The 16,404-nt window shown below is 50.5% G+C and overlaps 1 protein-coding gene across 1 annotated transcript; it reads right to left on the bottom strand.

The window, feature by feature from the left end:
- Positions 1-1,114: 1,114 nt before the first annotated feature.
- Positions 1,115-16,241, bottom strand: LOC149866727 (amine oxidase [copper-containing] 3-like). The gene is made up of 4 exons (XM_090044060.1): positions 14,194-16,241; positions 9,119-9,404; positions 6,590-6,719; positions 1,115-4,844 (listed from the first exon to the last, which is right to left on the bottom strand). Exons 1-4 carry the CDS (start codon positions 15,761-15,763, stop codon positions 4,560-4,562), a joined length of 2,271 nt encoding a protein of 756 aa, XP_089900186.1. The 5' UTR covers positions 15,764-16,241; the 3' UTR covers positions 1,115-4,559.
- Positions 16,242-16,404: the final 163 nt, after the last annotated feature.

Below are 16,404 nucleotides of genomic sequence, written 5' to 3'. Positions count from 1 at the left end.
GCTGCAGGCTCCCAGCAGCAGCTAGGTTCTCCTCCTCCCTGAAACCAACAGTGAACTTCTGTTTGGACCGGGGTAACGTTGTAACTCAGAACACTTTGCAGAAAGCTTTCTGAGTTACAGCTGGGAGATGCACTTTTGTCTGCACCCAGTGAACTCATCTGGAAGCAGTAGGTGCAGCTATAAGTGCAACTCCCAGGCCTAACTCGTGGTGTTTTACAGAAAGCGCCATGAGTTAGACTGATCCTCCCAAATCAACAGACATTAGCTATTGGGTCAGGAGGGTGGGGGATTGAGCTGCAATTTGGAGCTGAGCCAGGGAAAGAGGCCCTAATCCACACACCCCATCCTCTGTCACTGGCTGGGCAACCCCCAGAACCAGTGCTGCTCCCTTCTCCCCATCCTAGTCTGAAAACAGTGCTGGGAGCAGTGCTGGGCTGTGTCAGCTGAGCCCTGCTCCTGGTGTGTGCAGACATAAATTAATGAAGCGCCTTCATTTGAACCCTTGTGTAATGAGGGTTCAGATTGTTGTGGGATCAGGTTCTTTTAAAATGCTCTGCAGCCATGCACTTGTGTTTGGTCACAGCTATAGAGCACTTTCAGGGGTCAGATCAGGTGAAAATTGTCACTTCTGTCTGTGCCTAGTAGTGTACCTGCACATACCCACTTCCTTCCTCCGCAGCTTGGGCAGAGCTCCTGAGCATGCTCCCATGTACCCCTGTACATGAGAGAGGATATAATGAAGGGGCTCCAGGCCCAGAGGTGGACCCTTCCCAGCTAACTGGGCCTGTCACTCTGGGAGAAGCTGAGGGCACCACCTGGGCATTCAGCCTTAGACCTCCCGCTCCAGGATAGCTTATATTAGGGAGGGAATTTAGCATCCCATTAACTTTCTTATCCCCTCTGTGCTGCTCCACAGGTCCTCTTGAATTGAAGCTGCACCACAACCTATTAGTAACAAACAGGTATCTTAGTTCCTGGGTCTGGGGAGTCAAACCGGGACAGACATCCAGAGCCCGGTCAGAGTATACCTAAAGCAGGGAGTGTTTGTTGCTGGGGACTGCTTCTGGCCATTGCTGAAGAGTGAATCAAACATGAGTCTGGCTTTAAGAAGTACTCGAATATCTGTTTATAGTCAGGGAACTACATTCTTGGCCCAAAGAAGGAAGATCTCCTGGGCCCCACAGCAAATTCCACCAGACCAGCTGGCAGGAAATCACAACATTGTTCTCTCTCTGCAGGCAGCATGTGGAAAATGATTCTTCCCAAACCCAGGCATAGTTTGAGATACAGTGCCTGCCTGTTGTCCTGCTGTGGGGAGAGACCACTGCATCTTAGTGGGCAAGCAGAACAGGCACAGCCTAAACTGCAGGGGCTGTTGAGGCCCCTCGACATTTCCTCTGCCAGTCAGCCTATAGGAACATATCTGGAGCCTGCTGAAAGTTAGTACATGGCATATCCTCTCCTGCCACCTGGCACCCCATTTATCCCACACAGAAGGCATACATCAGAACCCCAGCCTCATGCCAGTCCTGTACCCCTCTCAAGAGGCCACAGCCCCTTCTTTCATTGATCTCAAAAAATATGTCAACAGAGAGCTGGTATTATCAGTCCTATTTTACAGCTGGGAAAACAAGGATATGGATGCAGGGAGCAGGAACTCATCCAAAGACACAGTGGGGGCATTGACATAAGACACTTTATTGCAAAATAGTACAGTTTACTAAGCAGCACGCGTGTGCATAGACACGTTCACATGCTTACTGAGCAGTTAACCTCGCTAATCATGAGTAAATTTGCTAACTGCAAATGCAAGTACCAAATTTACTTGCAGTTATTAACTGCACAGTAGCAGGGAGATTGCTTCCTGCCCCAGGAGCTGCCTGCTGCTGGGGCGGACTCCATCACCAGAGCCCGAACAGGGACTATGTCCCTCTGCCCCAGCAACAGGGAACTCCAAGCCCCCTGCTCCGAAATCATGACTGCAGAGCTGGCACTAGGAGATCCTTATCTCCCAGTGCCAGCCATGTAATCACAGAGCTTGCACTGGGAGATAAAGGATTGCCCAGCACCAGCCCTTCTGCTTGCTGCCCCACCAGCAGATCAGGGCAGGGGGCTGGTACCTGCCCCTCCTCTGCAGTTCTTTCCAAGTCTCCTGCCCTGACTGGGGAGCCAGGGCAAGGAGCTTCCTTCTGCCAGGGCAGGGAGGGAAACATTGTCCCCACCCTGGCAGCAGACAGACCCCTAGCGGCAGGGAGCAATGTCCCAGCCCTCACCAGGAGACAACTCTCTCCTGCTCTGATGCTTCCTGCCAGCCCCTGAGCTAGCACACAGGGGAAGCCTAGAACTCACTGTGGTGGTGGTAGGGACCCATTGCAGGGCCCCAGGAAGTGGGAGCGGTTTGCTTCCATTAGCAACAAATCTGGTCCTGCTTCTCTACACATATAGATGCTTACCTGGCAGCATTTACTGCATCGACACGTGCACTGGACTGCGCAGTAACCACCATTACTGCACAGTCCTGGTGCCACATGGATTGTTTCTACTACTGCACAGTAGTGTCAGCATCATGGTTGATGCCTGCTGATGCAACGTGACGGTAGTTCATCGCTACACCAACATAGTGTCTCATGTAGATGTGCCCAGTGAGTCGTTAGCAGGGCTGGGGACAGAACCATACTTTTTGCCTCATATCCTGTATCCTGGTATATGGGACCAAATTTCTTCCCCAAAGATCCCTCACTGACCTCCAGAAGTAGTGGTTGGCCGTGTCTCTGCTGCAGCTGAAGGTGTGCTGGCAGCCAGCATAGACACACTCCATATTGGCTTTGATCTAGCTAGCATGGGAAACCAGCAGTAAAGACTTAGGGCATAGGCTTCAGTGTGGTCTAGCTGCCGAGTACATGCCAGAGTTCCCAGGAAGATGTGCAGCCTATGCTGTACAGCTTTCCTGCTGCAGTTACTTGTGATAGCTGTGTTAAAGCTGACATGGAATTGCCTGTGCTTACTGTAATCACACCTCTGAATGCAGCACATATATATCTTGAGAAGCTACTCCTAAACAACCCTGCTGTGGCTTACCTTTTGTTGAATTAGTAGTTAGTTACCCTAGATTTAGTAATAAAGGTGCTTCTTCCCTGCTTGCTATAACATGGTGCATGTGTAATTATTGGGTACAGATAAATGGACTCAAAGCTGCAATATTTTGTCAGAAGTATACCTTAGCAAACCAAAAGCTAGACCATGGGCTAATATAGAAACATCATGGGTTGTAAATGATGGGCCTGAGCTAACAGCTGGCTGCAGCTCCTGGGCCTGTAAATCCCACTGGTGAAGGCTGCATCAACCTCTGCCTAGTGAGACTGAACAGCTTCCTCTTCACAATTTAATACACTGTGATCCTGCAATCGGTCTTAATGTGGCTGGAATCTGTGGAACCAAGAGCTCAATCTGAGAAGAAGGCCAGGGAAATGTCAAATTCAGAACAAACATAGGCAGCAACCAGGGGCAGGGGAAGGCTGGCTATGCTGCATATAGTGGATTATCCTTTTTCGTGATCACTACAGAGGCATATCCTGTGGAACTGACAGGTTCCAGCATGCACTGTGCCATTGTGTTCCTCCAGTCCTTAAAGAGGATAGTCACCAGCCTCTTTGACAGTTTTGTGGCTGCATCCTATGGGGATGAGTTCTCCTCCAAAGCACAGTATGCTCAGAAGTACCTTGCTGCCCTTTATACATGGTCACTTGGCCAAGCTGCTCTCTCCCCACTGGATTTTCAGAGAAAATTCAGCCCCCACTTAAGATAAGCAGTTTGTGTAAGTGTCAAAATGGGATCTGAACTCCTTTGAAAGTCTGACCTTTCGTGTGCTTAGGAAACCAGGGATTGCAGGAAAACTTCTGAGCAAGAAAACATACTGAGGGACCGCATGTGGTCTAGGCCTAGCTAACAGGGAATGGCTCTTTACAGCATGTTCTCAGGGCTTTGCTTATGAGAAATGTACTGTAATTTGGGGTGTCAAACATACAGCCCATAGGCTGGATCCAGATGGTGGACCCCTACAATCCAGCCTGTGAGTTTCAGATTGATCTTACGTGCTACATGTGGCTTGCCGAACCAGTCTGGTGCATGGGCTGGATCTGGTGCCAGCACTCTGCATGTGATGCCAATGCTGGACTGACCTGAGTGTTAGCTCCAGTGAATGGTCCTGATCCAGCCCACAGACTGGCCCAGTGACCCTCATCTGGCCCACAGGGCCAGATATTTTTGACACCTCTGCTCTAATTGATTTCAGTTGAGCAACAAAATAAGCCAATTTATCTTTGAGAAACAGTGGGGGGGAGGGAGGGGAAGAGGAAGAGCACCCATAAACCCTCTCTCATTGAAGCTTTTGCAAGCTGTATACTTTGTCAGCTAAGTATAAGCCTCACACAAATCTACAGGCATCAGTGAACCCAAGGGTTGTTACATGCTCTTATGCTGCTTACAATGTGAAAACAGGAGCACAGCTGCCTTGTGAACAGTCACCAGTGTGCATCAAGTGAGTCCCTGCAGCCTGTGGCTCAGACACTGCTCAGGTTCTGGAAGCCGCTATAGGTGAACGGGGGCAAGGCTGGTGAACATGAGGCTGTTTTTGACAGACAGGCCACATGATTGACTTCACACCTGCTTGGGTCCTGGTCAGCCCTGAAGTAGACACTGTCAGATGAGTCACGAGAAGGATCTTCATTAAAATAGTTGTAGGGTCTCAGAAGAAAGCCAATTCCATTCCCCACAGTCACTGTGTTGGGGATATCCTCAGCATGTGGGACATGCAGGAAACCAACAGAAATCCAGGCAACCAGATCCTGTGATTGGAAGAGAGAGAGAGAGAAAAAGGGAGAGGTCAGTGGGTGATGCCAGGAGAACTCCTAGCTAGGATACCACACCTTGGGTAGACTTTGATGGACACAACCCCACTCCCTGTCAATATTACACTAAATGCAGATGCTGAGCAATGACTGATATCAGGGCCTGCAACAGACTAGTAAGTGCTTGAGTATAAACAAAGAGTAAGGGAAAATCCCTGCTGGCTGGGATGTGACCCAAGAGGGATGCTGTGTTTGGACATATGTCCCATATTTACTTGGAGACCCCTGAGGTTTGGTGGTAGAAACCTTGTCTGGCATACAGGAGACCTGGTTCTGATTCTCAGATGTGGATACAACTACAGCTGTTGAGGCACTGAACGTCTGGACTCGGCCTGACCTTTGGATTCTGTCTCAATGGCCTAAAGGGAGCATGGAAGGTCTGGACAGCCTCCATACTCCTGCCTAGGCCTGCACATCAATGGTCTGGGTGACATCTCATGCATACACCATGATCCAGAAGGATCAATGGTTGTCTACTACTACTACTACTACCATATTTACTCAAATGTAAGATAAGGTTTTCTTCCCCAACCAGCACAGGAAAAAAGCGCCTTTATTCTTATATTTGCATATAAGGAAACCACACTAAATACATTGCCTGTCTTTGAACTACTGCCAAAAGCAGCATATACTCAGTAATAGAAACCAGCTATGAAGTTGATTAAATGCAGGCAACACTGAGGATGACTATAAAATACCGATATGGGGCAAAAATGCTAATCAAAAATTAGGGAGACAGGGCCCATCTGAACCCCAAGGCCTCCAGGCTTGGGGCTTGCATGTAGGATGCCTGCTTGGATTTGGAGAATTTTGGAACTTGACTATTGGGCTTTGCCCCATTGAATTTGGAACTGATTTGGCCTTGAATTTTTTTTTTTTAATTTTGTATTCTCTCACTGCACAAAAAAAATCCCCAAACCAAAAAAAGTTTATACTCTCTCTGAGTAGTTTCATAGTTGGTGGGGTCGGAAAGGACCTGAGCAGATCATCAAGTCTGACCCCCTGCCATGGCAGGAAAGAGTACTGGGGTCAAACGACCCCGGCAAGGTGTTCATCTAGCCTCCTTTTAAAGACCCCCAGGGTAGGAGCCAGCACCACTTCTCTTGGAAGCTGGTTCCAGAAGTAGGTATAAGTGTAGGAGTAGGTGCTCCTTAAAAATGTGTTTATGGAGTACGTGTGCAAAAGCCCGCAGCAATTTCAAAAAAAGTAAAATGCATCATTTCTGGGTGAACTAAGTGTAGGGGTACTATATACAAATTATTACAGCTATGTCTTTTAAGGTCATTTTTTTTCCAGATTTGTTTCTCACTTTCATGTGCTCAGGGAAAGCAGGGATTGACAGTAAGGAGCAGGGAAACAATTGCAAGGGAAAGAAATTGGGGTGGGGCAGAGGGCAATGTTGCTACCTGACCCCCCCAGCCCTGCAACATTTATTTTCCCTGCTGTAGCAGTGGGAGGGGGACAAATTCAAGACAAGCCTCCAAAAATTAGATTCTATACCTGGAAAATGATACCAAATTTATAAATTTTCCATATTCAGAATCAAATTACTGGGGAGTCATCTTATAATCAGGGTCACCTTATATTTGAGTAAATGAGGTATGTGCATGCAGGTGTGCGTGACCTCTATCCCCACCCCCCACAAAATGCTGTACCTGCAGCACAGAAAGGACCCTACTCACCTCATTTGTGATGGTTTCATTGTCCACAAAATCTGCAAAAGCCACAGTGGGCTTCCAAGGGTCATTCTGGTTGTAGATACTAGTACTTCTTGGCTCGTCTTCCTTCCGCTTGGTGACAGCCAGTTTGTACCTAAAGACCAGAGAGGGAGAGAAATTTCTTTGTTCTTCCCAAGTAAACTGAATCAGAGGCAATGCAGGATAGCAATGGCATCAGTGCTAGATGCCTGGCCTCCTGGGATCTGAGTCTGGGCAAGTCAACACACCTCTCTTTCCGCAGGGGAGGTAACATTCCCTGCTCCCAGGGCACATGGGGCAATAAAGAGTGCTTGTCAAGGAAAATGCCACATGCTATTTCTGTGTGGCGCCTTAGAGAGACTCCACCTATGCAAGTTACTAATGCAGGAGCCCTGCACACGCAACACTATCATTCTGTTGAGTCCATCCCAAAAGACATATCCCCTGCTTGCATACAAAGCCAAGGACAGGCATGCTAGGTGGAGAGGATATTAAAGATAGGAGCCATGAAACCCTCAGCAGCAGGAGGTCAGGTGGGCATGTAACCAAGGGCTGAATACAGCATGGGAATAGGTCTTGTGGCTGAGTCTGGGAGGAAATGACAAGGGCTAATGCATTACTGGAGCACTCTGGGTACATGGACCTTGCATGTGCCCACTTAGACTGCTCTCCAGAGAGTTCATCTGCCCTTCTTAAAGGACAAGGCCCCATAGAGAGGTTTCGGAAACAAAAAAACACAAGTGAAAGCCAAAGTGACTCATTATATATCAGCTGCCCTAAAGCTGTCTATCACAAGCCATTACATTCCACTCAAGTCCCCTGTGCTGAGGCAGTAACTTATGCTTATCCATGATTTACCAGGCATGATAATACTTAATCTTACTTCACCCTCCAGATGGAGTGAGGACAAAGTCAGCAAATAGCTGCCAGGTGCATGCATTGCAAGGAGGGGGTGGCTTAAAAGAATTCTGTGTGATGTCATCAGGAAAATAGCTGGGAGTCTCTCGGGGCCTGACCCCATGGGAAACCCCCTCTTTGGCAGAGGTATCCATGGAAAGTTTGCCTAACCCTTTTACCATAATTCTAATTTTCGCTTGACAGTGTCTGTCCATTCTCACATTCTCCCTAGGCTCCAGTAGGTTGGCAGGGGAAGAGTTCCTGGCCTGTTTCTCTCAACTTCGTCACAGCCCCCAGTACTATTTTTGTACAGAGATGTTGCATTCATTTCCCTTTGGTTCTTTTCTTTGTCTGTGACAGATCTTTCTGGAGGCCCTTGGCATTCCTTAGCACTGAAAGGCCTGTCTGTAGGCTGCAGGGCCAGCGGACAAGGAAACCGCAACAGCAGAATACAGAATTGCAAAAACAGACTCAGCTCTGGACCCCTTCCCTGTATCTCATCCCTGTGGTAGGCCAGGTTGCCCCAAATCATATCTAAAGCAACAGCTGCTAGTGGGAGCCCTGGTTAGATGGTACAACAGTCCTAAGGCAGAGATACTGTGATGCCCTACTAAGATTAGACGGAGACAAGGTAGAGCACTGAGCTCACCATTTGACCTTGGTGTCAAGCTCCACTAGCCCATGCAGTACAGCCTTTGACAACAACCAATGCCAGCTGCCTCAGAGGAAAATATGTAGTGGGTATTACAGGGCACTTAGCATGCCTGTTACTTTAAGAAGGGAAGAGGCTGCCTGAGAAGCAGCTTGCAGATGTGGCACGGGCCAGTTAGAGTCATTTGATCAGAAAGGGGATGGGCTTGAAGTATATAAGCCCAGGCCCTGAGCTGGTCAGGCAGTCTATCCCTAAGAGCCACAGAGAGAGGAGCTGCTGGGTAATATCTGAGCTGGGGGTAAGCAACTCTGGAGGTTTTAGGAAGGGACTAAGGGGAAGAGGAGGTACCAATAGCCCTGGGAACGGGGCAGAGGAAGCTCAGAGAGGCCTGGAAGATAGAACAACAGAGCCCATAGCTCAGAATGGAACAGGGAACAGTGTAGGGAGACTGAAGGTTAGAGACTAAGGCCATGGCCCAAGACAGCTGATGATCAATATGATTGATAACATCTGTGAGGCATGGGTGTAGTTTAAGGGGTGGTAGGAGCCACAGTATAAACCCTTAAGGCAAAGTACAAGCACCTGAATACCAACAAGGGATTGGGGATCCCTGGGGCAGCCTTCCTTTTGAAAGATCAAACAACAATAAGGCATGGCAGGAAAGGGGAAGGGGACTGAAGGAAGAGCAAAGGGCATTATGGCCACCCCTGGGATGAGCACTTGTTACAGTTGGCAGTCATGGAATAGGCAGCATAGGAGAGAGGCTTCTCTTCACCCTTGAAGAGTCAGCCAGTGATGCCCTGAAGCATGAAGATGCTGGCCCACAGCTGCACCCCTGGGGGGGCTTCTCCCTGAAGCATTGACCCACCCCACTGGTTAGAGAATGCTGCAACCATAGTACAGACCCAGAGTGGGGCTCTGTAGCATCAGCAGGAATGGCTTCATTTGTAAGTGTCAGCACCTACCTTGCCCAGCTGATAGACCTTTCCATGGAGCTCACTTCTGGCAGATGGTCCCCGGCAAAGCTAACCAACTGAATCCGATAGCTCCGCTGGTGGTTCCACCTGTTTTCTTGGTTGCTGGCAAAATGGAGATATCTGGGGATGTTGGAGTGAAGTGGGAATGCAGCCTGGTTCTCTTTCTCTAAGACCTTCTTGGTGAGCCGTGGACGCTGTATCTGGTGTTGGGGGCTCCAGGGAGCCTGCACTGACTCAAATACCATATCCTGGGCCACCAGAGAATTTTTATGCCCTACAAACCAAAGACAGACCCTGAGGAATGCTGTGTTGGGCTTCCACTGCTCTCAAGCATCTTACCCTTGGCTTGTGTAGGCTCCCTGGGCTCCTACGACTCTCAAGCATCAGGTCCTTGGTTTGAGTAGGGAGGCTGAAGACAGAACCATTGTGAAAGAAAACAGTCCTCAAATGAGACCAGATGGAGCAGCTGGGAGCTTCCTGGGCACTCAGTATACTGGGGCAGGAAGTCTTTAAGGCAGGATTTTATTGCCCTTTGTGTGCCTAAAAGAGTTTTCCAGGTGCATAAGGGGTCTGCTTGGCAGATATGCAGAGGCTGTAATTGTATTACCCCTGAAATGTGGACATATAAGCATACCTGGGTGGTAGGGTGGCCATCATAGTTTCATAGTTTAGTTTCATAGTTTCTAGGGTCGGAAGGGACCCAAGTAGATCATCTAGTCCGACCCCCCGCCATGGCAGGAAACAATACTAGGGTCAAACGACCCCATCAAGATGTTCATCCAACCTCCTCTTAAACACCCCCAGGGTAGGAGCCAGGACCACCTCTCTTGGAAGTTGGTTCCAGATCCTAGCCGCCCTGACCGTGAAGTAGCGCTTCCTGATATCTAGCCTAAACCTGCCCTCTGCCAGCTTGTGACCGTTATTCCTGGTCACTCCTGGCAGTGCTTGGGGGAACAGGGACTCCCCCAATGCCTGGTGATCCCCCCTGACTAGTTTATAACAGGCCACTAGATCCCCACTCAGTCTTCTCTTTTGGAGGCTGAACAGATTCAGGTCCCGTAGCCTCTCCTCATAGGGCCTGCCCTGCTGCCCCCTGATCATGCGAGTGGCCTCCTCTGGATCCTCTCCATGCTGTCAACATCCCTCTTGAAGTGCGGTGCCCAGAACTGGACGCAGTACTCCAGCTGCAGCCTGACCAGTGCCGCATAGAGGGGGAGGATCACCTCTTTGGACCTGTTCAAGATGCATCTGTGGATGCATGACAAGGTACGGTTGGCCTTCCTGACTGCCTCCCCACACTGCCGGCCCATGTTCATCTTGGAGTCAATTATGACTCTGAGATCCTTTTCCACCTCCGTGCTGACAAGAAGGGAGTTCCCCAACCTGTAGGTATGGTGCCGGTTGTTCCTCCCCAGGTGCATCACTTTGCACTTGTCGGTGTTGAATCCCATCCTATTCACATCCGCCCACCCTTGTAGCCTGTCTAGGTCTGATTGAAGCCTGATGCTACCTTCTAGTGTGCCCACATCCCCCCACATCTTAGTGTCATCAGCAAATTTGAACAGGGTGCTTTTTACCCCCTCGTCCAAGTCACTGATGAAGATGTTGAACAGTGCAGGCCCGAGGACCGAGCCCTGCGGGACCCCACTGCCCACGTCCTTCCAGGCTGAGAAGGACCCATCCACCACCACCCTCTGGGTGCGGCCCTCCAGCCAGTTGGCAACCCAATTGACCGTGTGGGCGTCGACACCACAGTCCCCCAGTTTCTTAATTAGAACGGGGTGAGAGACAGTGTCGAATGCCTTCTAGAAGTCCAGGAAGACTATGTCCACTGCTACCCCTGCATCTAATGATCTGGTAATCTGATCATAGAAGGCCACCAGGTTGGTCTGACAGGACCTGCCACTGATGAACCCGTGTTGGTTGCCCCTAAGCATGCAGTCCCCAGCTGGCCCCTCATGGATGTGTGCCAGCATAATTTTCTCAAACAGCTTGCCTAGGATTGAGGTAAGACTAACTGGCCTATAGTTTCCTGGGTCCTCCTTCCTCCCGTTTTTGAAAATGGGAACCACGTTGGCCCTCTTCCAGTCCTCTGGGACCACACCAGAGCACCACGAGTGCTCATAGAGCCGTGCCAGGGGTCCTGCAATGACCTCGGCCAATTTCTTAAGGACTCTAGGGTGGAGATAGTCTGGGCCGGCTGACTTAAACATGTCCAGCCCCTCCAGAAGCTCCCTAACTAGTTCCACGCTAACCTTTGACCCCGGTGTGCCTCCCCTGGGGCCCGAGGGGAGTTGTCTTCCAGTTGTCCAGTTGTCTTCTGTCCTCTATTGTCCAAACCTCCAGTTGTCTTCTGTCCTCTACTGATATGAAACCAGATGCCTTTATGTCCTCTATTTTTCTCTTGAAGAAAAAAAATAGAGGACATAAAGGCGTCAGGTTTCGTATCAATGGAGGACAGAGTAGCAGAAAACTGGAATGTCCTCTATGATGGCCACCCTACTGGGTGGACTGAGCATGTACAATAGGCAACACACTGGCTGGGAAAGGATGCAGCTGTGTGCATGCATGCCTGAGTATAAGTCCTGGAAAGAAGAATAGAAGGAGGGAGATCCTCCACTTTTTTTGCTCCAGTAAGCTGGGTGGTTGGGTCACTTGCCTAGAAACGACTCAGGTTCTAGATCCTCCCCCTCAAGAGGGAGATGGGGGAGTTAACCTGTACCCCTCTGACTTCCTAGGGCAATGTTTTAACCACCGCGCCTTGGGTTGGCCATTAAGCTGGACTGTCTCCAGCACTCCTTTGATATGGAGCTCCTATACCTTGCATTTAATAGACATTGGCTACAGAGCAGTACAGTGATGAGGCTTCTGACCCATTGAGAACAAGATCTTAGCTAGGCATAGGGCCCTACTCCCTTTCAGGGCAGCAGACATCTCACTGAGCCACACACATGCTTAAGCCTCTGCAGTACAGGGGTAATAGAAAAGAACACTGTGAGCAAGTGCCAAAAGGACACTTATTTGGCTTGAAAAAATGTCTTTTCAGTGCACAAAGGGTAAGGGAATTCCACCCCTAGAGCCCCCTCTGTTGATTCACCTCACCCAGATGAGGGCCCCCGGCCTTTCTCACTCAAGGGAGAGGATGTGTGGCTCCCATAAACATCCCCTCTACAGGCTATGGAGATCTATGAACACACAGCCATCTCTGACCTGTGCATAACTACCACATGCCTGCACAGGTGGGAGACAGTGAAACATTCACAGCTTTTAACCTGATAGGCAAGTTTCCATTAAATTCTCCCACTAGCTTGGTGCGGGATCCCCACTAGCCGTCCCACAAGCTGCTCGGCTGGTAGCAAACCAAACGCAGGGCAGCAATGACAGTACCACCCCCGCAGCAATCATCATCATCATCATTCTCTGACATCCGGTGCCAACTTCAGCTTCGCCCTTCCTCTCCTCTTTCCTGGGAAGGCAGGTGCATCCAAAGTTTATGCAATACAGTGTAATTTTTAAATTTGACTAGGTCTATCATTTTCTGTGTAGAAACAAATCCAGAAGGCTCCATAAGATAATTTATCTCCTCCTCTGTCCTGGTGGATGTTTTGCACAATGGGCCTGCTCAAACCCACACCCCATAGGCTATACAATTCAAAGCACATAGCTGCTGGCCCAGTTACTGGCTGTGTTTTAGTCCAGCATAGGCCAGCTCCCAGAGCAAGGCTAGCCCAATGTAATAGTATTCATCTCTATGCCAGGGGTGGGCAATTATTTGGGCCACAGAGCCATTTAGGGAGTTTTGGTGAACTGTTATGGGCCAGGTCAGCACCCTTTCCTTCCACCCTGACCAGCTCACTAAAACTGCTTAAGTGGCTCTTCTCCACGCTGGGCTGGGTGGTTGGGATAGGAACACGGGAAGATAGAGAGGGGCATCTGGGAGTGGGATGGCAGGGGGAGGGGGCTGCAGGTGAGAGTGCAGAGCTGGGGCCGAGCTAGAGCCACAATCCACTGCCCACATGCCCCTATGCCTGGGTGTGCAAGGCACGGATCATGCCTCTGTGCTCCATACCCTCAGGCCTCAGCCCCACACTGTCACAGCCCTGTGATCCCAGGGTCTCCATAGCTGGAACCCACGCAGGCAGGGCACACAGCCAGGCAGATGGTATGGGGCTGTGCACGGGCAGCAAGCAGCATCCAGGAGCAGGATGGATGAGTAGGGTCGGGTCCAGGAGCTTAGGACAGTTACAGCATAGGACTGGGGCCTGGGACAGAGCTGTGATCTGCTCCCTGCATGCCCCTGCCTGCAGAACCAGCACCCATCACAGTGCTGTGCAGACAGTGGATTGCAGCTCTGCCCCAGCCCCCAGCCCCACACTGTCAATGACCCGCAATCCCACCCCATGAACGCAGCCCCACCTGCCTGCCTATCCTGCTTCTGGACACTGCTCCCTGCCTGCCCACTGTCCCATCCCATCTGCCTGGCTGTATACACTTCCTACGTTGGTTCCACCCTCAGCTATGGGTGCAGGAAGGATGGGCTGGGGTGCCCAGGTAGTGGGACCAGATCCAGTGGCGGCGGCAGTTGGAAGAAGCCACCACTGCCAGGGCTGCTGGGAAGCGAGTCCAGCTGCTGTGCTGCCCCAGCCCTAGTATGTGCCCAGGGGAGGTGGGACCAACCATACATGCCACAACCTGGGCTGCCCCTAGCACTTGGGCCAGAGAAAATCCCTTGGCAGGCCATATTTTGCCCACTCCTGACTCTATGCCAACCCAATAATTCCCAGGATGAGGGGCCAGATAAGGATGTGGCTGCATAACTCCGCTGGGCTGTAGGTGTTCTGGGTAGAGGGAATCTGCCTTAAGTTAGGACAAGCCCCTGCTGAGCCCAGGATTCAGGAGACAAAGTTGAAAGCTATGCCACTCTGGGCTGCTTTTTCTGATCAGCAAACCCCAGGAATCAGTGCTATGGAGCTCCTGGGAGCCCCACAGTTCTTGGTGATCTTTCGGGGTGTGGCCCAAGCCCATCGTGTAGACAAACAGAAGTGTGATGTGCAGAGACCTACCTGCAACATCCAAGTCCACTTTATAATTTACGAGATGGTTGTGCATTGTGCCCAGGGTGCGCTCCCCCACTTGGTTGCCATAGTCTATGCCTGTGTCGTAGAGAAAGGACGAGCTGATGTAGCCAGTGGCATGGACTTTGACTTCAATTGCTCCATTCTGGTAGAAGATAAAGTCCCAAATGTAGTCATAGTTTATGATTGTTGAAATGGCCCTGAAGACCAAAGCTGATTTGGTCAGCCCCCCATAATACAGGGACTGGAAGTTGGAGTAATGGCGTCTCAGAGGAACGGCAGCATCGTGCTCAAAAATACATAGGGAGTTCTTATTGGCTCTGGGGGTCTCCGATTCAATTAAGTAGTACCTATCCAAATAAGTGGCTGTGTAGGGGCAATCAACTCCCCGGACCAGCTCATAAGTAAACTTCCCAATACCAAAACTGCCGTCCATGTACCTAGTCACCATCCCCCCAGGACAATTGGAGCCATAGAGTGCAAGGGCTTCCTGGAGACTCAGCTCATAGACAATCCTGTCTCCTTTGAACCTGATGTCGAACAGTCGTGGCCCTGCATTCACATCCATACCAAAGGCAAAGCTCCAGGCCTGGAATACAACGTGGTTACCTTGAATGCTGTAGCGTGGCCCGCGAGGCTCGTACTGAAAAGTGCCTGGTGCTCCAGGGCCTGCTCTGGGCTTCAGGGACCCAAACTCCTCCTCGGGGGAAACCTTTTTAACCTTTACAACACTCACGTGGCCCTGGTCGAACTCCCTCTGCAGCTGGGCCATGTCCCCATAGTACCGGCCGTTATAGAACACTTTGCTCAGCCTCCACTGGGACACGTCCAGGCTGCTGTGGTTCACCAGCACCTCCAGCCCCACTGGGTGCACGTACAAGCCGCTACCATACACCTTCTGGAACAGAGCAAACCAAGTCACACGGTCTCCAGACTGGAACCCTCGGGGGGCGGTGGTGAGGGTGGCTAAGTTGGTCCCGTCATAATCGCAGCAGTACTGAAGAAATCCTTCTGCTTTGGAGAACTCCTCAGAGATGAAGGAATCAATGTCCTTGTATTCCTTCTCAGTCACTGGCCTGCGGTGGAATGGGAGTTTCCCTCCGTACTTCTGCATTGTGAAGTCCCGATGAGTCTTTGGGCTGGGCAGGGGTCCCACCACATACTCTGTAATGTTCGGGTCTGGTTGGTTTCCAAAATACACCACAGCCAGTGCCTGCCGTGGGGGGCGAACTCCTCCATCCAAAAATAGCAGCACCTCTGCCTTGGTGGGGAGCTGCACATCGATGTAGTAAATGCAGTTGTCCGAGGGCTTTGCTTGAGAGGCATCTACCAGCGGCACTCTAAGGTTTTCCCGCAGATACCTCACCACTTGCACCATTTCTTCTGGAGTTAGATCAGCAAACACCAGGCTGTGGTCCCTGGATGTGTCCTCCTGGCCACTCTGGGTCTGGGACTCACAGCTGGTTGGTCTCTCTCTTCGAGTCAGCAGCACACAAACTAAAGCTAAAATGGTAGCGAGAGCCAGAACCAGGAGGATGAGAACTGTTTTCAGGTTCATGTTTGCTGCAGAGGCAGGAGCGGCTCTCAGAGTCTTACAGCGCGTGGTTCCCAGCTGCAGGCAGCCTTGCCAATGACAGGCTTACTATAGGAAACACATCTCGTGCGTATTCATGGGGAGGTGCAGGGTGGGAGGAGGGATACGTACTTGGAAGAGGCTTCGGGTTTGCTGGGGACCATAAAAGACGTCTTTTCCCTCTGCTTCTCCAGACTGTTCAATGTTTCTTAGGCAGCACCATATGCCATTAGTACAACCCTTGCTTCCCCGTCACACCTTTGGGAGTTGGTTACAGAGATGGATCCCAGGTCCATGGGCTTTGGGGGCTACAGATTTAGTCAGTTTGGAAGCAGGAGGACAGAACCAAAAAGGCAACAAAACCAGAATGTACAGCTGACAAAGAAAATCAGGGGAGGCAAAGCACCCTCCAAGGCTGCTTGCCAAGGACTGTAACCTGATTCCTTCAGGCTGCAGTCACCTCCTGCCTGGTTATTACTAGAAACTTCTTTGCAGCCCCTTTCATAACCTTCCCCTGTATTTCATGCACACAGCTCTGTGCAATAATAAAATTACTTCATTTGGCTGATATCTTTAAGTGCATTTAATTTAGGGCAACTGCCTCCAGCCCTTAAGCATAGTTGTAC

Source organism: Crocodylus siamensis, chromosome 4 (assembly GCF_052110815.1).
Source record: "Crocodylus siamensis isolate JL-2025a chromosome 4, ASM5211081v1, whole genome shotgun sequence".
NCBI classification, from domain to species: domain Eukaryota; kingdom Metazoa; phylum Chordata; order Crocodylia; family Crocodylidae; genus Crocodylus; species Crocodylus siamensis.
The sequence above is the reverse complement of the archived record's forward strand: the minus strand, read 5'-3'. Positions and strand labels throughout refer to the sequence as shown.

What these genes read in the sequence shown, in the direction of transcription:
- LOC149866727 (XM_090044060.1), bottom strand. Translation starts at nt 15,763, where the DNA reads ATGAACCTGAAAACAGTTCTCATCCTCCTGGTTCTGGCTCTCGCTACC. An exon ending in AGGTCTATCAGCTGGGCAAG is followed by an intron (nt 6,720 to 9,118) that starts GTAGGTGCTGAC and finishes TCTGGTCTTTAG; the next exon opens with GTACAAACTGGCTGTCACCA. An exon ending in ATGAAACCATCACAAATGAG is followed by an intron (nt 4,845 to 6,589) that starts GTGAGTAGGGTC and finishes TTCCAATCACAG; the next exon opens with GATCTGGTTGCCTGGATTTC.